Here is a 25,348-nt window from a genome sequence, read left to right as displayed (position 1 = left end):
GTTAGAAAAGAAACCCATCAGATAAAAGAGAAAATTTTCATTTCCTATAGCATTTTTTTTTTAAAACCTCAGGATGTTCCAACAGACTTCAAAACCAATGAGATACTCCAAAAGTGTAATCACTGCTGTGATGTAAAAAACGTATTGGCTTAAACTTTGATTTATAATTTAGTTCATTTCTATTTTATTTACTTATCGTCTGACTTTCTATTGGCTAAATATCACAGCCATGTTAATCAATTCATTATAAAATATGGTCAAAAATACAGGAGAGTTGCATGTTTGTGACATGTAATATTTCCTAATTTCGCTTATGAAAGGACTGTTCTAATTAATATCCAATGCACAACCAGCAGAAACAAATTCTCCCTATCTACACTCTGTTCCCTTTAATACCTTGAAAATAAATTGTTAAATTTCTAAATGCTGATGAATACAATCTTAGCTTCACCCTTGGAATCCAGGTATCATCCTAATAAATCTATACCACACTACTTCCAAATTCAATAGATAATTTCTGAAAGCCTGGTGCCCAGAATTACACACCGTACTCGGGTGTGGTTTAACCAGGGCTTTGCACAGCTGAAGCATTACTTCTACACCCTTGTGTTCTAGTGTTAGTATAAAGACAAACACTCATTTAGCCTTTTTGGTGAAGATGTCACCATCAGGTACAAGAAATAATCATCTGTGCATCTAGATTAATCACTTTGGACATGCAGTTTCTCGCCTTTCAACATTTACAAAGTACTTGATCAGTTGAGGATTTTGAAGGTGTTCAGTCACCCTATCCTTAAGTGTAGACTCTAGTAACAATATGCTAAATAATTTTATGCTAAAATAGCATAGTTCATCAGAAAAAACATTTTGCTTCACTGAACTTTAACTTGGGCTGGTTAAGTACCATCAGTATTCCGGCCTGTTGCAACAAGCCAGAGAGATGTGCTGCTCGATACAATCCACCAGTCAGTATGGCCTATGTACCTGACATCAAATTGGCACTGAAACTACATACCATGTTACTTGTTTGTGTGCTAGGTAGAATCTTTTTGGCTTGATGGCAGCTACCCGTTAATGGAAAATACTACACCTATTGCTACTGCACATTTAGTTTTACCTGTTACTAAATGTTTGACATATTTGACCTTTCAGGGTAGTTGGAGATAGTCTGGCCACTTTTCAGTACCAAATCAGGCAATTTCACAGGACTGACAAATGGTTTCTGCTGTTAAACACTTATTAAGATATTAAGTTTGCTGAGATTTAACAAAAAAGTAAATTAAAGAGTGCTAAGGACTCAGCTTTAATCTTAATCAAAGAAAATGTTGCACAATGTCTTGTTCAAATAGCCCTACTTGCCCCACCACCTTCTGTGAAGACACAAGTAAACTTGTGAATCAAAGTTCAAATGTTCACATTTTTTGACAAAGTAATAATTCTGTACTGTGTAAAACAAGGTCGATATTTCGATCTGCATTTATTACCTACTGTGACCCTACAGAAATTCATTGGCTACATTCTCAATATATCATTATGAAGTGCAGGATGTTTCAAATTAATGATCATTTTTCTCAGGGTCCCAAGCTAATGCTACCACATTTGCTGGATCAAACACAATCACATCACCTTAAAGAAACGCTTCCAAACTTTTCCCACTGTGGCTCATTTTAAGGCTTGAAATTAATGCCATTCCTAAGTGCTAATTGCAGGAGAGAGGGGGTGGGTAGGATTGTTAGGTAAAATGGGAATACTGCTGTTATTCCTCAGAGCTCAATGACTGCTGTTGCTACTTGGGAGTCTGCAACCTTTAAGTTTCAGAGTATGATCCCCAATTTGGGAAGCTCTCCCTTAATGACTTTGTACAAAGAAAAGGAATGTTGCCTTATAAATAGCCACACAGCTGCATTTTATCTCCATGTGTCAGACTGTTGGATTAAAACCAAACTCTTAAGCCCAGTCAAGAGATCCCCCTGCTACATTCTCCAATGGTCAAATGTATTTCCCTCCCAAGAAATACACAGAATTTTGTTTTTGCAAATGCAGTTTGAGACTGGGTGAATCAGTGCGTTGGAGTTCCATCTAAAACTGTAATCATTCAACCAATAAACCACCATCTAATTTATATTTAAAGAAAGTAAGAACATGCTTGCGACACTCGTTCTTCCTCAGAACTCCACGGTGGCTGTTGCTACCTTGGAGCCCACAACCTTTAAGTTTCAGATCATGATCCCCAATTTGGGAACCTCTCCCTTAATGATTTTGTCAACCTGCAGCACATAGACTGCAGTGGTTCAAGAAAGCAGCTCACCACCACCTTTTCAAGGTCAGCTAAAGACAGGTACAAAATGCTGGCCCCGCAAGCGATACCCACATCCCACTTGAAATTGAAATAAAACAAACATTTTAGCCCCTTGTTTCTCCTCCTTTGGTTACCACAAATTTACAGAAGTATTGTCTACACAGACAATAAAATAACAACATCTTTTAGACTGATGTGAAATCCATCTCTACAACGCTAGAACTGAAATATGTTTGGTAGAGCACTTAGACAAAGCTGTGAATAATGGGTGTGTGAGGATATTAGAGTCATGCTCTCAAAGTAGGAAGAACTGAAAAAGCTTAAATGTAGCTCACAAAGGAGGAATTTAAGAGAGAAATTTTAGAAATTAAATTTATACCTAGCAAGAAAAACCACTTGTTGGGTAGCACAGTGTATTTATTCTTCTAATATTATTGCAAGCAAGCTGCAATGACAAAAATAAGCAAAGCCAAACCTATTCATTCCATATAATTCATGCAAGTAGTAAGATGACAGTAACAATTCACATTTGACTTCAGCTTGCCATGATTTTGATCAGTTCAATATTATTGAAGAGAGTCAGAGTCACAGAGATGTATAGCACGGAAACAGACCCTTCAGTCCAACTCGTCCATGCCGACCAAATATCCTAACCTAATCTAGTCCCATTTGCCAGCACTTGGCCCATATCAATCTAAACCCTTCCTATTCATATACCCATCCAGATGCCTTTTAAATGCAATTGCACCAGCCTCCACCACTTTCTCTGGCAGGTCATTCCATACCCGCACCACCCTCTGCGTGAAAACGTTGCCCATTAGGTCTCTTTTATATCTCTCTCCTCTCACCCTAAACCTATGCCATCTAGTTTCTGGACTCCCCCACCCAGAGAAAAACCCTTGTCTATTTACCCTATCCATGACCTTCACGAATTTATAAACCTCCATAAAGGTCACACCCTCAGCCTCTGATGCTCCAGAGAAAACAGCCCCAACCTTTCCATAAAACTCAAATCCTCCAACCCTGGCAACATCCTTGTCAATCTTTTCTGAACCTTTCAGCTTCACAAATCTTTCCGATAGGAAGGAGACCAGAATTGCACGCAATATTCCAAAAGTGGCCTAACCAATGTCCTGTACAGCCGCAACTCCTATACTCAACACTCTGACCAATAAAGGAAAGCATACCAAATGTCATCTTCACTATCCGATATGCCTGCGACTCCACTTTCAAGGAGCTATGAACCTGCACTCCAAGATCTCTTTGTTCAGCAACACTCCCCAGGATCTTACCATTAAGTGTCTAGCCCTGCTAAGATTTGCTTTCCCAAAATGCAACACCTTGCATTTATCTCAATTAAACTCCATCTGCCAATCCCTAGTCCATTGGCCCATCTGATCAAGATCCCATTGTACTGAGGTAACCTTCTTCACTGTCCACTACATCTCCCATTTTGGTGTCATCTGCAAACTTACTATCTATACTTTCTATGTTCACATCCAAATCATTTATATACATGACAAAAAGTAGTGGAACCAGCACAGATCCTTGTGGCACTCACTGGCCACAGGCCTCCAGTTTGAAAAACAACCCTCCACCACCACCCTCTATCTTCTACCTTCAAGCCAGTTCTGTATCCAAATGGCTAGTTCTCTCTGTATTCCATGAGATCTAACCTTGCTAACCAGTCTCCCATGGGGAACCTTGTCGAATGCCTTACTGAAGTCCATATAGATTGAGTCCACCGCTCCGCCCTCGTCAATCCTCTTTGTTGCTTCTTCAAAAATTCAATCAAGTTCCTGCGACATGATTTCCCATGCACAAAGCCATGTTGACTTAGGACCCTAATCAGCCCTTGCCTTTCAAAGTATGTGTCAATTCTGTTCCTCAGAATTCCCTCCAGCAACTTGCCCACCACCGACACCAGGCTCACCGGTCTATAGTTCTCTGGTTTGTCCTTACTACCTTTCTTAAATAGCAGTACCACATTTGCCAACCCCCAGTCTTCCATCAAAGAGGGCTAATTAATAACCTTGTTGTAAAAAAACCTTTAAGGATGAGCAACCATAATATGGTTGAAGTTCACATTATGTTTGAGTGCGGGGCAGTTATATTTAAAGCCAAGGTGTTAAATTTGAACAAAGGAAATTTTGAACATATGAAGAGCAAATTTGCGAAGGTAGATTAGGAAAGTACATTAAAAAGGTCTGACAGTAAGCATATGAAATAGGCAATGGTTAGTCTTTAAAGAATTATCATACAGCTTACATTCCTTCAAGTCATAAAAACTCTCAAAATGTCAGTTAACTGTGGCTAACAAAGTAAAATAGGACTGTATAAATAACAAAAAAGGCGCTTAAGTTTGCCAGAATTAGAAGTATATGTGAGGATTGGGAAGAGTTTTTGGATGCAACAAAAGGAGAACCAAAAAAGTTAGAGAGAACAGAATATGCATATAAACTAGAAAGAAAACATAAAACCAGCCTATAAAGCTTCTATAGGTATGTAAAAATAGAGACTTTTGGTTAAGACCTATACGAGTCAATTCCAGGCAAATGCAGGGGAATTTATAATGGGATAACTAAATGAGAAATGACAGAGAATCTAAATAATTTCTTTGTATTCATCTTCACTGAGGAAGATGAAAGATATCTCAGAGAATTAGAGATCCAAAGAACTAGGGAAAATGAGGAATTGAAGGAAATTAGTCTTACTAAGGCAGCTATGGAGAAATTAACGGGACTGAAAAATTGATTGATGGCTGAGACCTGATATTCTACACCCTCGAGTGTTGAAAGGAGGTAAGCCATGATGGTGGTAGATGCTAGGTAGGCGGTGGTAGGTGGCCATTTTTCAAAATTCTATAGATTCTGGAATGGTGGTGACAAATGTTACCCCAATATTTAAAAAAAAAGAGGAAGAGAGAAAAAGAGAACTACAGAAAAGATGTTAGGATCTATTATAAAGGATGTGATAAATTGTCACTGGTTAACAATGATCTGATTGGGTATGGTTAGCATGGATTTGTTAATGAGAAACTGTGTTTAACAAACCAGTTTGAACTTTCTGAAAAGGTTATTGACGGAAGACATACCAATTAAGTTCTGGACACTTTATGTAAGGAAGGATGTTAAAACCCAGGAGAGAGTTCAAAGGAGGTTTACGCAAATGATACCAGGAATGAAAGATTTTAGATATCAAGAATGATGAGACAGATTAGGTTGATTCTCCTTGTAGCAGAGAAGATTAAGAATCAACCTTACTGAGATATTTAAAATTATGAACAAATGTGATAAGGTAAAGAAGGATATTCTGCTTGCACTAGTTGGCATGTCAGTAACCAGGGGTCATAATTTCAAGATTGTCAGCAAGAGAGCCAGGAATGAGATGCAGAGAAACTTCTCTACTCAGAATTGTTAGGTTTTGGAATGCACTGCCTGAGAGAGCAGTGGCAACGGATTCCATAGAAATCTTCAAAGAGAGCTCAATATATATTTGAAAATTATGAAATTAGAGGACTACGGTGATTGGGCTGGAGAGTGGGACTAGCTCTTCCAGGAGCCAATACAGACACAATGGGTTGAATGGCCTCCTTCTGTACTGTAAAATTCTATGATTCTAATGGATTGGCTTTGCTGAAAGCAGCCCATGTTATGTGATAACAGGATGAAAGGTGGGTGGGAAAGGTGGTCTGTACTGAAAGGAACAAATGCCATGACAGGATAAGGGTGTAGGGGTGGGTTACGAAAAAAATGCAAGGATGGAATCAGGCTCTAAAGTTATTAAACTTGTTATTGAGGCTGCAGAGTCCCCGAGCGGAAAATGAGATGCTGTTCTTTGAGCTGCATTGAGGCTTGCAGGAGCACTGCAGTAGGTCTGTGACAGAAACTTTGGCACAGGAGCACAGCAGTGTGTTGAAGTGGCAGGCAAATGGAAGCTCAGAGTCATTTTTAACGGACAGAATGTAGATGCTCTGCAAAGCCGTCACTAAGTCTGTTTTTCATCTCCCCAGTGAAAAGGAGACCACACTCCGAACAGCAAATATAGTAGCCTAGATTGAATGAAGTGTATAAAATCGCTGTTTAATCTGGAAGATATGCCTAGGGCCTTGGATGGTGAAGAGGGAAGAAGCAAATGAGTAGGTATCACACCTTCTGCAATTGCATGGGAAGGTGCGGTGGTGGTGGGGAGGGGGGAGGAAAGAGAGAGAATGATCTCTGAGGAGTTCTGATAAAAGAGGGAAGGAAAATGTGTGTCTGATTTAGACGTGAAGACCAAATGTAATAATTACAAATTCATGGATAGCACAAAAACTAGGTGAGAATGTCGGCTGTGAAGGGGATATAAAGCAGCTTCAAGAGGATTTGGACAGATTTAGTGAACGGACAAGTATGTGGTAAATGGAATATAATGTCGAAAAATAAAAGGTGGAACAAATATGCAGAGTATTCATTAAATGATAAAAGGTTAGAAGGAAACAAAGGGTCGTATGTTCCGTCATCAATAAATCATTAAAAGGAACATGCAGATGCAACAAGTGATTAGGAAAGTATCTTAGTCTTATTTTAAGAGAATACAAGTATAGAAGTAAAAGATGTTTGTTTTAACGGTACAGAATTTTGATCATTGGTTATGCCACCTGGACTAGTATTCCAGACCCTCAGGCTAAAGTTCTGAGTCTCATCATAGCAGATGATGAAATTTGAATTCAATAAAATTTAGAATGAAAAGCTAGTTTAATGGCAACTGTGCAATTATTGTTGATCATTGTAAAAAAACTCAACAAGCTCATTAAAGTCCTTTAGAGAAACAAATTCACCATCCTGAACTGATCTGGCCTATATGTGTCTTCACATCCACAGCAAAGTGGTTGATTCTCTACTAAATGTCTAAGCAAGCCAATTTGTTACAAAGCAATTAGGAATGGGAAATAAATGCTCACTGAGCAACGTCCATATCCCATGAAGGATAGAAAAGGTTATGCTATTGAAGAGATAAACCTAAGACAGTTAACTTAGAAAAAACTGCTAAGGGAAGCAACTGATAAACTGATCCAATTAAAGTATTGGTGGCAAATCCACATTCATAACAAGTCAAAGTGACTTATTTGCGAAAAAACATGTGCTACATAAACTATATCATTCTTTGTTAATGCTGGATTTCGGAATGATCTTCAAGCGCAATTTTTGATCACAGCATTATATGTCATCTATTGAATTCAGATTTAGACAGTAGCAAAAAGCAATATACAATCTCAGTATCTGCAAGACTGCTCAAAAACTGTTATGACTGATTAATTCCAACATTTCCAAATAATGAATTAATAGGAGAATTGTAGACAGCTATAAATGAGCATTGTGTATTCTCATTTTAAAATCCAAATCCTTGGAAAAAGCTGGCACCTTTCAAATGAAATAATAAGTATAAAAAACATATTTCACCTGGACTTCTGTCTAGTTCTTTCAAGATTTTCATAGCGTTCAAGAACACTTCTCTCAGGCCACTGTGATGGACTCAGGGTTGAGCTGTCAGTTTCTAGATAGACAGGAGTTTAAAATAAAATATTCACAGATGAATAATTTTCTTTCAAACTAACAGATGTGTGCACATTGCATTTAAAGGGGAAGAAAAGGCTATTAGAGTACATCTGGTTCAAGCATTTCCCTTACAAATACACAGGAAAAATGTTTTCAGCAGGAATCTATAGGACTTTAAAAAAAAACACCAGTTTACATCTAATGAAAAATCACTGACCTGAACAATTGGGGGAAACTTCTGAGACTACCAGATGGATGCAACAGTTCAACAAAATGACTCATAACCACCTTGTCAACAGCAATTATGGAACGGGGAATCCACAATTAGTGAAAGAATTAAAAGATAAATGGAGGGTGAAATTTAGAGAATACATTCTAATCTCCATGTGATCTTTTTAAAAATTTAACCTATTTTTCTAATCAACCTGTTCAGAGATGTTATTATACACCTCTGGAGCAGGTGGGACTTGAACCCAGACATCTTGGGCCTAGGGATAGGGGCACCAATACTGTGCCACATGAGCCCTCACATCATCATGTTAGATGCAGATTAGCAATGAAAGCAGCTGCCCAATTGGCAGCAGTGAGCAGTAATCAATGAAAATTTATGAGGATAAGTGATGGATGGGGAGAGCTTGTCCACAGTGGAGCAACTCCCCACTAGATACTAAGCCCAATGGGTCATCAGAGGCAGCATCGCCCAAGTGGTAGGCAGACACGACCATTGGTTATGGGACTAAAAGCAGGAAAAACCACAGTCATAACCCAAACAAACTCATGAAGGGAATTCATCAGAAGGTGCTCCCAGCTTCAATCTCAGGATTTCCCCACACAGTTCTGAGGCATCCTCTCACTTTATTTGCTGGCTGAGCAGCATTCTCTGCTTCTCTTGGTGGTGTTGGCCTGCATCCAATTGGGCTACCAACCACAGGAACTTGCTCTTCATCTTTAACTCGGACAAGAGCCCAATGGAAGAACATTGCGTACAGACAGACGATCTCAAGGAGACAGATGAAGTAGGAAGTGACTGTACTTACTGGAATTTAGAAGAATGAAAGGCAACCTCATTGAAACATTAGAGATTCTGAGGAGACTGGACAGGATAGATGCAGAAAGGTTGTTTCCCCTTGGGGAAAGTCGAGAACCAACAGTATAGTCTCGAAGTAAATAATTACACATTTAAGACAAAGATGAGGAGGAATGTCTTGTCTCAGCGTGTTAAATTGCGAAATTCTTTCAGGTCGAGGCTGGGTTATCAAGTATATTCAAGGCTGAGATGGATAGTTCTTTTTGCTGTAAGGGAATCAAGCGTTATGGGGGAAAAGGAAGGAATTTGGAATTGAGAGCAATCAGATCAGTCGTGAGATCATTGAGTCTGCTCTGTCATTCAACAAGTTGAAAGACTTATTTGCTTTTATATCTTATGGCCTGATTTTGAAAGGCTATTTCATCCTGGCTCCTAACTTTGTTTCTCACTTCACACTTTGTTTTCCAGAATTGTCAGTTTTTATATCAGATTTCAACTATCTGTGCTATTTTATTTTGTCAATTTGACATTGACAGTTTGGCTCCTCTAATGAAAAGAGAAATATTCAACAGGTCTATAATCATCTGTGGAGAGAGAAACAGAGTTCACATGTCAGGTCAATGTCCTTTATCAGAATCATATTTCCAGTATCTACTGCATTTTGCTTTGTCTCAGGATTGCTCCAATGATGCCAATATAGCAGTATTGTTGAGAATTTCACAGCGATGACAGGAGATACAACTTGACATCAGCCTGAATGATGCCCTGCAGATACTTCATCTGTACAAATTATGCTAGAGATTAGTTTGCTTTTCCCTATAAAACAAAATCATTAATGAATTTCAAGAAATTCTGCTGTTTCTATTATTTCAAAATCTTAGCCCTCAACAACACATCTCTCTATAGCTTCATTCCACCCTATCTCTATAGACTTTTCAAGCTGTACATTCCAGCTTGAAATCCTGCTCTTTGGAATACCATCACCGTACATCTCATCCACTCCAGTCCCAACTACTTGTCTTTGGTTATCAAGTTTCTGCTCACTGAAACTTGCTACCTAAAGTCTTTGTTGCTACTTAGTCGTTTCTCTTTCTAAAACCTAGCTCTTCAATCTTCCTGAAGTCTGCCCTTATATTATTTCCGATTCCTGCTGACAAGGAATTTGTTATATATTTTTCCTTCCATGTTAAGCAAGTGATATCTTACTACAGGCAACCTGCACTGATATCGAGGCTCTGTTTTTAGTGGATCTGTTATCTTTCCAACATTGCTTGAATTAAATGAACAGTTAAAACAAATATTTCCAGTTGAATTTGAAACAAATGACCTAACTATCAAACTAAAACTAAAAATTGTTAGTAATTATATGAATTTTACAACCAGTACTTTCTAGCTTGGTTGAAAACAGTTGTATTTTAACAAGCACAACTGACTATTGACTACATTTTGTTGTAAAGGCAATGATGTATCCTGGCAGATCTCTTAAATTAAATGTCAAAATATTAATATTTGAACTGGAGAGAGGAGGAAAAGTAAAAACAGTAAGCAATCTAAACTCTGTCGAGAATCAATTTTAATCAGACAACTTTTATTTCAGCTGATCCTTCTGTCGGCATAGAAGGCATATATTCAAAGTAACTGTTTAGAATTTGGCAGCAGCTTATCGTTTAAATTGTCTAGCCACTGTCAGTTGACAAAATTAATTTACACTCCAGGCCTTAATAAGAATAACCACTGCCATCTAGCAAAACTGTATCATCAGCAAGTAACTCCAAATGGTTAAGTTTTGCTATTCAGCAGTTTTTCTCAGACTTATATTTTTCTGTAGCAATATTTATTGAAGGTAAGGGATAAAAATATCAAAGATTTGAAAATGTTGATAATTCAGTGAGTGTTGTCAGCTGCATAACAATGGACAATAATACATAACTCAGGTAAAACTTGGCAAATGTAAAACTACATTTGCATTGTGTTCTAGAGATGCCATCACTGTCCTATACAATTAGCCTGCTATATTAAGCTACTTATTACTGAACTTAAAAATGTGATGTGTTGTGGTTTCTTGATTGATGTGAAATACATTGAAACTCTCAAAACTTATGTACCACAAAATTCTTTCACATTCTTCTTGCTCCTCAGGTGACCAGTCTGCCCTCTCTTAAAAGGGTAACTTGATTGTAATCATAGTTGTTGCCCCTGATATGTTTCAAACTTGTGTTTCTTTTTTCATTTCACTTTCAATTCATTGTTTTGCTGTTCCTCAGTTGCATTTTATATCTACTTCAGTCACTACTTCTAATGTAAAAATATACTTTTAGATTTCCTTTTTTTTTGTCTTTGTTTAGTTAGCAAATTGCAACTAAGCATGGCTAATAAATGCAAGCCCTGCCACTGCTGCCGACATCCCACAAAGAAAAAAGAAAAATTATTCTTGCTAGGTTTGACTCTTGCATTCAAAATCCTCTTGAAAAACAAATTGCTTCCATTCACTGGTAAAATGGCTAAGTCTAGCTTTGTGAAGCTCTGTTCCTTTCTCATTCTCTCTATTTTTCCTCATTAACATCAGCCTTAATTGTACACAAATCCCCTGAAGCTGAAAGCTGCCAATTATTTGATCATTTAGAATTCTTTGTACATTGCTGAACTCTGGGCCTAAGTGGTCTAGGTACTTTATTTCACATCATCAAAAGCAGATATCTCCCATTAACTTTATTTCTTTCATCTCTTCTGTCAAGTTAATCCTTACTCAATCCAATTAATTGCAGCTTGTTTTAAAGATTCATATCATATACATATTTAAATGGCATTTTAAGCAATAAAAATCAATCAACAATGGAAAAGGGGGCATCAGACATTTAATTATTTGTGCAATTGAAAGCTCTCAGTCATTATATAGAGACAATTTTGTTTAAAAATGCTGAATTTTTACGTAATATATAAAACTCACCAGTACGTTTAATAGCTTCCTCTTGTCTCTGACATACATTGCCCAAAATATTGCTTGGCAGATTCCTGTCATATTGCCTAAAGTACTGTTCTCGCACCAATGTCAACAATGCCTTTAATTCATTAATTGGAATCAACAAGGGCATTTTACTTATCTGCCTGCTTTCTGTATAAATAAAGCAAAGGGTAACTATATTGCAGAAATAGAAAAACAAGATATTATTTAAATAAAATATTCACCATATTTCAAACCACACTGAATTTGCAAATGAAAAGCAAAGCTTCTTATCTACGTTTTGTGGGCTGGAGTTACAAGCAATTATCCCATCAAATGCAATGCACCAAATGAAAAAGAATTGTAATGCAGTTTACCCACAATATTCCATGGTTAATCAAGAACATTTGGAGGGGATGACAATCTATATTGCACTGCTGGGACATGATGTGCCTGGTAATCTTTAAGTCACACTGCATCAGTCGTAGCAGTTTCAAGGCATTTAACAAAGATGCACTGAATTAAATAAAATATTTGAAATATGCCTAAAACATAATGGATATTACAAAAAAAACTCAAAGGTTAATAATATCTAGATATATTTAAATCATATTCAATCTTATAATTGTTGAAAGCAATGACATATATAATCCATTGTGATTTCTGATGATGATGATGTAAAATTTTAGTGTTAATGGCCTATATTTTGTGGTCAGCAGCGATGCAAGGATGCTCAAGTGCCATCTAAAAGGTTGCCCATGAAGATAATAGCAATAGTTGGCATGGATTTTCCATTACCAATGGAAGTTTACATCTGGCACCAAGTCAAGTATGAAGCAGTGAATATTAGCAAGCAGGTAACCAGCCAATCACACTGAAGCATTCACATAGATAGCAAATGAGCAAGTTTAAAATCACTTGATAATCTTCATTTTAACTTAAAATGTTAGTTAACAACATAAATGATGATGATTGGATTGAGAGAGAAGCCAAATAAAGAAACAAATTTTTATGTTAAACTTTTCAATTTTTGCAATTGGAAAAATAACACATTCCACCACAAACACAAAATTAGCTTTTTGAGAGCATATTCCCAGACTATCTCAAACAGAATATTCCCCATGTAACCTTTGACCTTCAGTATGTGAAATCATCATGCAAAACACAAAAACAGATGAAAATGTCTGGTCAAGTTTCAGTGCTTATTAATTAGCATGATAGTTCCAAGGCAGCCCGTTATGATATATTTCTTGTGGGTCACCTGGGCTTGTCGCATGGTCACAGTTGCCATTTGAGGTCAGCAGGGTCGTCTTCTTTTGAAAAAACATTTTCAGCGCATGAAAGTTTTAGATATTAAAGTCAACTGATGAAAGTTAAGCACTGAAAATTCATTTTCACTACAATATCAATTTCCAGGAAATGCAAGCCTGTTTTATGTATAGTTTCCTCATAGTCTCAGACTTAGACCCTGAATAAAAATTTGGTGAATCTGCACTGCAATCTTTCCAATTCTAACAGATCCCTTCGAAGGTGCAGTATCCAGAACAGTACACAGATCAGCAGATGTGATCTAACTAGGGCTATGTTTTACCATAAGGAAATCATCTTCCTCTTTTATGTTCTAACTTCTGGTTCTAATTTTTAGCATTTCATTAGGCTTTTTGATTAATATAAAAACATCTCTGATCACTCAAGTGTAGTGGTCAATGTTCATGGACTGCCAATGTTCCCAGTTTTAGGGCAGCATCGTGGCTCAGTGGTTAGCATTGTTGCCTCGCAGCATCAGAGACTGAAGTTCGATCCCACTCTTGGGTGACTGTCTGTGTGGAGTTTGCATGTTCTCCCTGTGTGGGTTTCTGCTGGGTGTTGCTGTTTCCTCCCAAAGTCGTGCAAATTTGGTGGATTGGCCATGCTAAATTGCCCTGTAGTGTCCAGGGATGTACAGGCTAGGTGGGTTAGCCATAGTAAATGCAAGTTCATGTCAATATGGTGGGGGACTGGGTCTGCATGGGATGCTCTTTGGAGGAGATTTAGTGGACCTGATGGTCTCTTCCTGCACTGTAGGGATTCTATGATTCCTCACCATTTAAAAACAAACTACTTGGATCTATAGTTTTGGGTCCAAAATGGATAACCTTACTTATCTGCATTGAAATTCAGTATCCAGTGTTGTTCACTGAGTTTGTCAATGCTTCTTTGTAATAATGCACTCATCAGCACAATATATGATCCCACCAATGTTTGCACCATTGACAGAATTAAACATAACTGCTATAACATTTTTCAAGACATTAACAATATAGCCAATAGTTGAGACTTTAGCACAGATCCTTGTGGGTACCATGAGTCACTTCCTTCTAATTAAGTGCCTACCAACACCCTTCATTGCTAAATTCTAAGCCATCTCCTAACCAATTGAACAATTCGCCTTCCTTCAATTAGCTAATAGTCTCCTATGTGAAGCTTTGCAAATAGAGGTATAGGGTTGAAAAGCAAAGAATTTATGTAAAATCTTTATACATCATTGGTTAGGTGCCAGATAGAATATTGTGCCCAAATCTGAGATTTGAATTTTCATAACATTATGATGGATGAGGGATTTGTTATTGAGAGACACTGGAGAAACTGAGATTACTTACCTTAGATTAGCAACAGTAAGGGAGACTTAATAATGAAAATAAATTCATTAAATTAAATTAAATTTAATGAAGGATTTTAAAAGAGTAAATGAAAGAAACTGTTCCCTCTGGCAGGAAGGTCAGTAACCAGAGCACACGAGATTTAAGGTAATTAACAAACAAACCAAAGGGTTGAGTAGATTTTTATTTACATATGATTATTATGTGGATTGCACCGGCCAGAAAGGATACTGGAAGCAGATTTATTAGTATTTATCAAAAGGGAAATTTATATACACTTCTACTGGAAAACAAATTGCAGTATAATTGGGGAAAAAATAGAGGGGTTTAATTAAATCTCTTCTAAGCTAGCATAGGAACAAGGGACTGAAAGTCCTCCTTTTCATTACACAATTTTAAGACTGGGCCCAACACTAACCCACATTTTAGAATCAACAACATATACAAGATTATGTCTTTGCAGATTTTGTTACAGCTGTCTTCAGGTAATTCAGAGACCTGTTGTACAATACATTATAAGACTTACTTAGAAACTCTCGTAAAGCAAGTGTTTGAACTTGTGCCAGTTTCTTCTCTCGGTCTACAAGCTGATCTTCAGTAAGATAAGGCATTGCCCCAAGAAGCTCTGCAACATCACACTCTGCAGATGATACATGGATTAGTAGACACAGCAGCTGCCAGAAGCACAGTCTGTTTCAGTATTTTTGCCCTTTATCATGAGATAATTAACTTATTTTAATTAGCTTCTGAAACAAAGTGAGTATTACATTAGCACTCTCACAGAAGTGAATTTAAAAAGGACACCCCACACATTAAAATTTATTTTAAACTTCATTCTTGATTCATTTATTTTGAGCAGTTTGATGGCTGCCATATACATGTTTGAAATTTGGGGTTTCATGTGACAGGAGCTTACTAAAAATTGTACTGGATCAGTGATCACTCAAGAGCTGGTGTTTTTATATTTTATTCTAAAGTCAAAACACCCTCCCTAATAGCACTGTGGATCTACCTACAGCACATAGACTACAGCAGTTCAAAATGGCAGCTTACATTCTCAAGGAATGAACAATAAATGTTGGTGCCCAGACAGTGAAGCCCACATCTCATGAATGAATATAATCTATATTGGTATAGATCTATACTATTTTCTTTATTATTTAGGTGATTAAAAAGAAAATGTTTTGTGCTCAATCACTTGGTAAACCTGTGGGGCGACACAGTGGTTAGCACTGCTGCCTCAACGCCAGGGTCCCAGGTTCGATTCCAGCCTCACGTGAGTGGAGTTTGCACATTCTCCCTGTGTCTGTGTGGGTTTCCTCCGGTTTCCTCCCACAGTCCAAAGATGTGCAGGTCAGGTGAATTGGCCATGCTAAATTGCCCTTAGTGTTAGGTACATTAGTCAGAGGGAAATGGGTCTGGGCGGATTACTCTTCGGAGGGTCGGTGTGGAGTTGTTGGACCGAAGGGCCTATTTCCACACTGTAGGGAATCTAATCTAATCAACACGTGGATGACAACAGTTCAAGAATGTGGCTCACTGCCACTTTCTCAAAAGCAACTGAAGATTGGCAATACATGCGACATTTTCCAATCATGCCTACATCCCAAAAATGAAAAGTCCTTTCCACACTGTAGGGATTTTATTCTATTCCATGAGCTTCTTTTTTGCTAAATCTTACAAATGTACATTACTGTAAACATATCTCAAAAATCTGAAAGTCATGCAATGCACTGTACAAAGCAGGGATGATAAACTCCAGGTCAAAGTGCACTCTTTCTTGATGTATTCAGAATGTTAATTTTCTACAACATTGCTGTTACAGTGAAAATCACAATAGCATATGATGTTTAAGCTCCATGCTTCTGCCAAGAACATACAAGCTACTATGGATTTAGCTGAACTTTCTACAATGAACAGTTCTGTGGATTTGCAGAGTCAAAATTTAAGTTTTTTCTTTACTATCTTTCTTGATTCCATTGAACTCATTTTCCAGTTGTGTCACTTCCTGAAGATCTTCTAAATGCTGATATTCATTTGATAAACTAATAATTTGTTAAACCAAAGGTTTCTAGAAGCCCATTACACTATTTGCTATCTGAACTTCTGGGATAACAATTCAAATTTTCTCAAATCATTCTATGCTACCATTAATCCTGTAAATAATGTGCTACACTTTTTTAAAATTGAAACATATTCAATTATCTTACCCATTACTTAAACTTGTGAATAAAAATCAACTACCCCCCTCCCTCCAAAAAAACCTCCTCTGGTTTCAAAGTATTCATGATGAACCACTGAAATGTGTTTCAACTGTTTGAAATATTGATCTCGCAGAAGTTGGTAATGGGGTCACTGAAGATGACCCACTGACCCCAGACGAGGTAGAGGTGAAAAGAAATGCCCTGGGTAAATGTTCTAAATTGCTATTCATAAATATAAATTACGGATGCCCAGTGAGGTGAAGATCAATTTCAACTATAACAACCTCTATGATCAAATAACACCGAATACCCAATCTCACAATAAAAAATGGAGTGAAGGAGAATCTGTGGGGACAAAGCCTCTGGGAGTGGGCAACCATTTAAGAGTGAATGCAGCATGTTAAGAAAAGAGACTGAATAGGAAGTTTTACAAATATATATTATCTGTAAATCATTACCATGGGCAAAAAGCTGACAAGTGTTATTTTGCCTGAAGTGTTGTGAAGCAAAAAGAAACTCCCTTTACAATTCTCATCTCACTGATTCTGAAACAATGTTAGTGTATCTAATGATTCAGCACTCAACAAATCCAATAAGCACAGTCTTTTCAGTAGCCAATACACATGCATCATTTGATATTTTGTTAGCATGGAAGCTTTCCAAGTAACTATTAATTTACTCGTCTATTATAATCCAATCGTGTTCCCATTCAGCTGTACGTAAATCCTTTGTAATCTTGGATTGTAGTCGAAAATGAAAATACAAAAGCATGAACTAATAGGTTTAGCAAAATGCCAACCAGTGGGAAGCCAGTCAGTCAACACTATACACATTATATGAGAATTATGTATGAAACAGATTAACACAGCACTGAAAAGGTTTGCTGCTGCTCCAACAATTTACTAATGAGGAGCAAGAGCAAAATGGTGGTCCTTAGCTCTTAAAACATTACCATTCCAGATTGGTCAAATGCAGATATAAATAAACCATAAACATTGATGTTTTGAAAACAGTTCACATTACAGAAGAGGATGTGCTGGAGGTCTCGGAAAGTATAAAGTTGGAAAAATCTCTGGGACCTGATCTAGCGTATTCCAGGTCATTGTGGTAAGTTAGGGAGGAAATTGTGGGACCCCTTTCAGAAACATTTGTATCATCTATAACCACGGGTGAGGTGCTGAATGACGAAGTGGCTAATGTTGTGCATTGGTTTAAAATGGGATGCAAGGAGAAACCTGGGAATAGAGATCTGAGAGTCTGACTTCGGTAGTGGGCAAGTTGTTGGAGGTGATTTTGAAAGATAGAATTTACATACATTTGGAGAAGCAGGAATGATCAGGGATAGTCAGCACGGTTTTTTTTGTGTGAGGAATATTATATCTCACAAACTTGATTTGAGGAAGTAACCAAAAAGATTGATGAGGGCAGAGCAGTAGACATTACTTGGATTTTAGTAAAGTCCTTGCCAAGGTCCCACATGGTAGACTAATTAGTAAAGTGAGATCACATGTGATTTCGGGTGACCTTGCCAGTTGGATACAAAACTGGCTTAACTGCAGGAAACAAAGTGGTAGTAGAGGGTTGTTTTCAACCTGGAGACGTGTTACCAGCAGTGTTCCACAGGGATTGATGCTAGGTCTGCTTTTGTCTGTCATTTATAGAAATGATTTAGATGAAAATATAGAAGGCGTGGTTATTAAGTTTGTGGATGACACCAAAATTGGGAGTATAGTGAATAGTGGAGAAGGTTATCTAAGATTACAAAGTGATCTTGATTGATTGGATTAACGGGATGAAGAGTGGCAGATGGGGTTTAATTTGGATAAAAGCAAGGTATTGCAATTTGGTAAAAAAAACAAACAAGGGCAGGACTTATACAATTAAAACTAGGACTTTGGGTAGTGTTGTAGAATAGAGACCTAGGGGTTCAGGTACATAATTCTTTGAAGTTTGCATCAAATGTGGACAGGGCGGTTTAAAAAGGCTTTTAGCATGCTTGCCTTCATTGCTCAGACCATTGAGTACAGGAGTTGGAAAGTCATATTGAGGTCGTATAGGCTGTTGATGAGGCCTCTTCTGCAGTACTGTGTTCAGTTCTGGTCACCCAGTTACAAGAAGGATATTACCAAGCTGGAGAGGGTTCAGAAAAGATTTAGCAGGGCGTTACCAGAAATGGAAGGTTTCAATTATAGGGAAAGGCTGGGACTTTCTTCAAGGGAGCGTAGGAGTTTGAGGGGTGACCTTATAGGGGCTTATAAAATCATTAAGGGTATAGATAAGGTGAATGGCAGGTGTCTTTTGGGGGATTTCAAGTCCGGGTGCATATTTTTAAGGTGAGGAGAAAGATTTAAAAAGGACAAGGGCCAAGGCTTTTTTTAAAAATTCAAAGAAGGGCTTCCAGAGGAAGTGAGGGATGCGAGCACAATTACAACGCTTAAAAGACATTTGGATAAATATATGAGTAAAAAAGATTGAGGGATATGGGCTAAGCGCAGGCAGATGGGTTAGTTTAGTTTGGGATTATGGTCAGCATGCAATTCAAAAGTAAGAATGAATTCAGTGAAGTGTGCAGAGGAAGCGAACTTCAAGCTACTCCCTAAATAATTACACTTTATTATAAACTAACCACAAAAACCAGCCCTTGGTTTACCTTGGAGTAAAAAGTGGCTTTACTTGTATAAATTGGAATTCAAATAGGACATAAAACAGAAGTATTCAAAGCTTGATGGCAGAAAGCACACAAAAAAGAATAAGATATATTCACTTCTGCAATTGCCAATTCTAGGCAGGCACTTTCCTCAAAAATATGTTTCACCTTAAAACTTCAAGACACAGGCAGTCCAATTTCAATGACCTCAGATATTTAAATAGTTCAAGAAGTCACCATCAACGTCTGGGCAATTTGGGATTGGCAATAAATACTGGCCTAGTCAGTGACACCCATAGCCCATATATGACAATAAATCATATGACCCTTTCTTTGCATGTTAATGCACAGAGCTAACTGGGATAGGATATATAATGGTTCAGGTTTTGCATTTATAGGTGATGGTAAAATGGTCAGTGTTTGTTGTAATTGCCCTCAAACATATGTCAAGAAATTCTGGTGACTGTACAGATTTTCAAATAGTTAAACATTAAAATCCAAAATGTGCTGTCAGTGAATCCCGGGCTTCTCCACGGGGAAGGACATCATGGGCACTGGAACTTCTCATGTGTTCATGGCACCTTATGCACACCCCTCCCCTTTGAACTGCAACATTTCTGTTGAGAGTGTTTGTAATATGAAGGATGCCTTTTAGCTCATCAGATTTGTGCTTACAACAGTGCCCCTCTCTACCAAATAATTCATTTCTCTCTTCCAAGTAATTATCCAATTTACTTTTGAGCACTACTGAAAATCTGTATCCAGCAGTCAAGGAAAACACATTCCAAATCTTAATTATTCTGACTGTGCATCCTCTCCCCTCCCTATACCCTTGCTCCGTCTACACCTCCGCCATCTCATCCCTCCCACTCTCACCTTCCTCCTATCATTCCTGCCACTTCTACCCCACCGTCCCAGCCACCCTGCACTCACAACCCTGCTCCCCACTCCTGTCTCCCTACCCCATCCTCTCCACCCCACTCTCCTCCTACCTTATCCACTCTCCTCCTCTGAACTGCACACCTTTCCCTCCCTCCTCTGCCTTTGCCTACTCTTCCCTCTTTCTGCCTCTCTTTGAGGCAGGTGTGCTAAAGAGGAGGACATGTTCAGTATGTTTAAAGCACATAATATCAAGTCTCGTTATTGTGAGTTCTCACATTTATTATTCAAAAGGAAATCATTTGGCTAATGCATCACCTTCACCTTCTTTGTCTTCAAGTCTTTCTTCCAGGATCCCATTCACTATGGCTATAGCTGCAGCTCCATTAATCTGATTGGCTGAATGAATCAGGATTGCCTTACAGCCACCTCGACAATTGCTTTGAACCATCAGGTAGTAACTGCAAACCTCTCCTTTCATCTCGATCTCTGGAACTGGAAACAATCAACAGACTGAAGCACAAAGTTTAAAATTACAAAAAAGAAAGTTTAATTAATAACACTGTAAAATTGTATTATATGACAAAAGGTGAAGCACAAGGCTAATATTGTGAACTCTGATTTGCAGCGAGGAAGAATGATCCAGCAAGCTTTATGCCAGAAATGACAGGTTGTTTTTATTAATGCAAGTTTCCCAATTTATAGTCTTTAAGCCAGCCATCACCATTAGAACTAAGACAAAGATGAAACATTTAGAATATCCATTCACAAGAAATGCTGACTACTTGTAAAGAGAAGTGAATTTTTCATTTGTACAGCATCCATATACAAATTAGGGGAAAAGATTGCAAAATACAATCAAAATAACAAATGCATATGCTAAATTAACAGTGCATCAACCTGAAATCTAGAATGCAGTTTGACTTAAAAATATGCAGATTGAGGCAATTAAATCTCAGTTGTCTGTTACTTAAGATGTTTTTTTTTTTTAAATCACATAAATTCACTTCATCTTTCCCTCGACTATCCTTGCTGCCCAGCAAGACTTTCATGTTTCCAGCCTCTGCATCCCATTCAAGTCATTCAATGGCTTTACTTAAAAAGTTTTTGCCTCTGCCAAAGTTCAGGAATTGAAGTTGATAAAAAGTTGTAACAGAATGAGGTTGGTTATGGATTCAGGCAAGATTTTGGGTTGAGTCACTGACTCTTTCTTCTACTTCACAGGGCCCCCCCATATGATATTCAGCATTTGTCTTGGGAGCCTGCACATCATCAGACTCCAAATCCTTTTCAAGTTTTTCTGCCCAAAGTCAGGTCTGACATACAATGCTGGAAATGTGTTGCTGGAAAAGCGCAGCAGGTCAGGCAGCATCCAGGGAACAGGAGAATCGACGTTTCGGGCATAAGCCCTTCTTCAGGAAAAGAAGGGCTTATGCCCGAAACGTCGATTCTCCTGTTCCCTGGATGCTGCCTGACCTGCTGCGCTTTTCCAGCAACACATTTCCAGCTCTGATCTCCAGCATCTGCAGACCTCACTTTCTCCTCTGACATACAATGCCATGACCTCCATCAAGGTCAAGGAGGCAGGTCACAAATCCAACCCAGTTGAAATGGGGATTAAACCTTGTAGTGTTGGTACGAATTTGAACCACATCAGCTATCCAAGCAACTTACAAGCAATCCACATTGCTGTGGCAACATACACTTAAACATGCATGCTATGTATCCTGGAGATATAAAGGTCATACAGCACAGAAACAGACCCTTCGGTCCAACCAGTCCATGCTAAACATAATCCCAAACTAAACTAGTCCAACCTGCCTGCTCCTGGCCCATTGCACTCCAAACATTTCCTATTTATGTATAGACAGTAATTGTAAATGTTCCAATTTCTTTCTGACACATGGCTAATAGGAATCTCTCCTGTTCTTACCAACAGCAGCTGACGTATATTAGAAACCTTTACAAGTTGATATTCAACCTGCTCCAACCACATAATGAATTTACCTCTTTGGCCATTATGTCCTCAAGTAGGACTTGAACCATGAGCTTCTGGTTCAGAAACGGGGATGCTATCATTGCGCCACAAACCTCCACACTCCAACTAACATTACTTAAGTGGGCAGAGAAGCATTAAAAACCTTCCACACTGTCCTGCCTGAACATTTGCGCAATTCTACACAGCAGAGTTCTTCTATTTGAATGCTGCTCTTTAGTATAATGTCTGCTATTTTAAATCAGTTATCCCTGACCCAAAAGCATAATGGGGCACTTAGCACAGGTCTACAAGAAACACAGCTTCAAAAAACCTACAGTTTCCAGACATACAGAAACAAGGTTTTTATGTTGGACATCTTTTTTAGGTGATAACAGCATCAGTAATGAAACAAACTTGAAATGATGGATTCAGCAATTACATTGATTAAATGTGATTTCAATCAAGATTAACAGATTAAAAATTTTAAGCACTAGATTCGTTCAGATTTTTTTAGCACTATTGCTCAACAGCTCTAACAAATTAATTAACACCAGGTTGTTACTCTGCAAGTGAAGCTTTAAGCAATTAAAAGTATACGTGCATGTGTGTATTTAGCAAGTACACAAACGCTCTGTGATTTCTGCAGCCAAAATTGTGCTGCTAAATTACTTTGTGGCAAGTGCTGTACTGCACATTCTGCTCCCATACTGATCTTTACTAAAGTCGCTGATCTTGGTTGGTGGTTCACTGCAACTGATGTTGCTATTATGATTATCATTGCTGCAACACTTAGCGATTGGACAACTACAGTCTTTCAGAAACATTAAAACAGTACTGATCAAAATGATAGAATTACTTGACAAAAAGACAAATAAAACGAACCTCTATAATCCTTAAACTAATCCTTCCGTTTGACTTTTTGAACTTCACATTTTATTTCAATATTAAACATAATTCAACTGTTCTAAATTAACTATTTAGCAGAATATCATCACAGGAAAAAAAACACTCTTCCTATTTAAAACACATTCACATCATTACACAGCTATAAAAACTTTTACAAATTACTAATTTGAATCACATGGTAGGGACGCAGTCAAGACACAATGATAACGCATGGTAGATGGTTATGCTACACTACATACTGTAACATAAATGATCAAGTAGTAATTAATGCTGTTACTCGGTATTAAAGTTACAAGGGCACCGTATTTTCTTATACTAACATCCATAATGAACCTGAAAGCCAGAGTATTACTGTTGAAATTCTATTTAGCAATATTCACAGGAAGCACACGTCAATTCAAACTGCACCTAAAGTTTGATTTTCTTCTCTGGAATAATACATTTATTAAAAGCATTATATTCCAAGCTAACAAAATTTTCATTAAGAGCACTGACTTGAAATGAAGAGCTAAAATATGATTTAGAATAACAAAAAAGGTCAATGGCTCCTCAGAACATGATGGGTTTTGAAGATAACAATCAAAACAGCTCATTTGTACTGGTTAGACAAAAATTCACAGGATAATAAATTATTTATGCTTTTTGATTTAAAATCAAATTATATACCAGATAAATGCAATTTAATTTCTATTAACACATCTGAAGCTTCCTGCCCTTCCAGAACAACATACAAGATATAAAGCAGGAAATCAATTTTCTGACTAAGCATTGAGACAAGTATTGCGGTTTTGTTTGTAGGTGATAAAGGAGTTGGCAAAATTTAAAAGGAAAAAAGCTGAATTCCATTTTATTAAAGTCTGTAGGCATTACGTTTGTAAAAGAAAACTGATACACTATTCGTTCCAAAATATAAACCATATTTACAGTTACCTTGAGAGGTCAGTTAATATTTGAAGGTCTGCTAACAGATAAACAGCTTTCTACTATATCCCCAGTTGTGCAAAAAGTCTGATATACAGCCACTTTCAGTCAGTTTAAGCTATTAAGTAACTTAATAGCCTTTGCTTAATAAAAATCTAAAACACTGATTCAATGGCTAAAACCCATCTCAATTATGGAACATACAAGAACTTTCCAAATAAATTAAGCTATGCTTAGTGAAATGGATAATGTTGCTTTTCAGTATATAACTGACAACAATAATGATAAATATAAAGTACCTGAATTCAAACTACTGGGGCAAAAATTCTCAGATTTCATACAGACTTACTCAACTCACTAAGATATATGCGAACATTAATCTAGTAAAAGGACAGCTTTACAAACTCACCATTAATGCATTTTGGCTTTCTTGCCACGTAATCTTTCCATTTCCGTGTACTGTACTGGTTAGCAGGCGGAATCTGAGTGTTGCTTACTGTACAAGATAGATTAAAAAGAGCTCCAACCTTAAATAATAAAAAGGAAGAAAATTGTAGTTATCAAACATTGAATTGCAATTATAAAATAAATAATTTCTAATAGTGACTGAACATGTATGAACAATAAGTTAATACTATTTTTCTGGGTAGCATGACAGAAGAATTACATTATATAAATGACAGGACTTAACATTTGTTTTACAAGGGAGGAATACTTCCCAATATGGTCACTAAGTGTAGAGTAAATTAGATTAGTTACAGTGTGGAAACAGGCCCTTCGGCGTAACAAGTCCACACTGACCTGCCAAAGCACAACCCACCCAGACCCATTTCCCTATATTTACCCCTTCACCTAACACTACGGGCAATTTAGCGTGGCCAATGCACCTAACCTGCACATTTTTGGACTTTGGGAGGAAACCGGAGCACCCGGAGGAAACCCACGCAGACACGGGGAGAATGTGCAAACTCCACACAGACAGACAGTCACATGGTGCTGTGAGGCAGCAGTGCTAACCACTGTGCCACCGTCTACGACTGGTGATTCAGAGGCCTTGACCAATTATCGGGAAACCCATGTTAAGACCCCAGCGTGCAAATTGTGAAATGCAGTTAATTGAATAAATCTGGGAGAGCTGGTGAAAGTCACCATGAAAACTACCCATTAAAAATCCAACTGATTCATTAAAGGTGCCTTATTTAGGTAAAGTTGTTGTCTTTCCCAGTCTGGTCTCCAGCAATGTGCTTTGAATCCGAACTACCCTCCAAAACGAGCCTGTGAATTATACCAAGGTACTAAACCACTTTAAAAAACATCTCTACGATTAACAATAGTTCTAGCTGCTTCACAAGGTCAATTCATGGCAGGCA

The 25,348-nt window shown here is 37.7% G+C and overlaps 1 protein-coding gene across 3 annotated transcripts in view; it reads right to left on the bottom strand.

Moving 5' to 3' along the window:
• mtbp (MDM2 binding protein) overlaps positions 1-25,348 on the bottom strand; it is a 77,937-nt gene that overhangs the window by 19,606 nt on the left and 32,983 nt on the right. For 2 of the 3 annotated variants that reach the window (XM_087986199.1, XM_043688680.2), the window contains exons 11-15: positions 24,388-24,505; positions 20,492-20,668; positions 14,970-15,083; positions 11,811-11,975; positions 7,741-7,834 (exon numbers count right to left, since the gene is read on the bottom strand). In XM_087986199.1, the coding sequence (XP_087842325.1) occupies positions 7,741-7,834; positions 11,811-11,975; positions 14,970-15,083; positions 20,492-20,668; positions 24,388-24,505 (668 nt within the window). The remainder of the gene's footprint in view (positions 1-7,740; positions 7,835-11,810; positions 11,976-14,969; positions 15,084-20,491; positions 20,669-24,387; positions 24,506-25,348) is intronic. The other variant, XM_043688681.2, reaches the window with a different exon arrangement.

Source organism: Chiloscyllium plagiosum, unplaced genomic scaffold, assembly GCF_037043375.1.
Source record: "Chiloscyllium plagiosum isolate Xiang-an unplaced genomic scaffold, Cpla_swu_hap1 HiC_scaffold_4, whole genome shotgun sequence".
Lineage (NCBI taxonomy): Eukaryota > Metazoa > Chordata > Chondrichthyes > Orectolobiformes > Hemiscylliidae > Chiloscyllium > Chiloscyllium plagiosum.
Note: the sequence above shows the minus strand (reverse complement) of the source record. Positions and strands in the feature narration are given on the sequence as shown.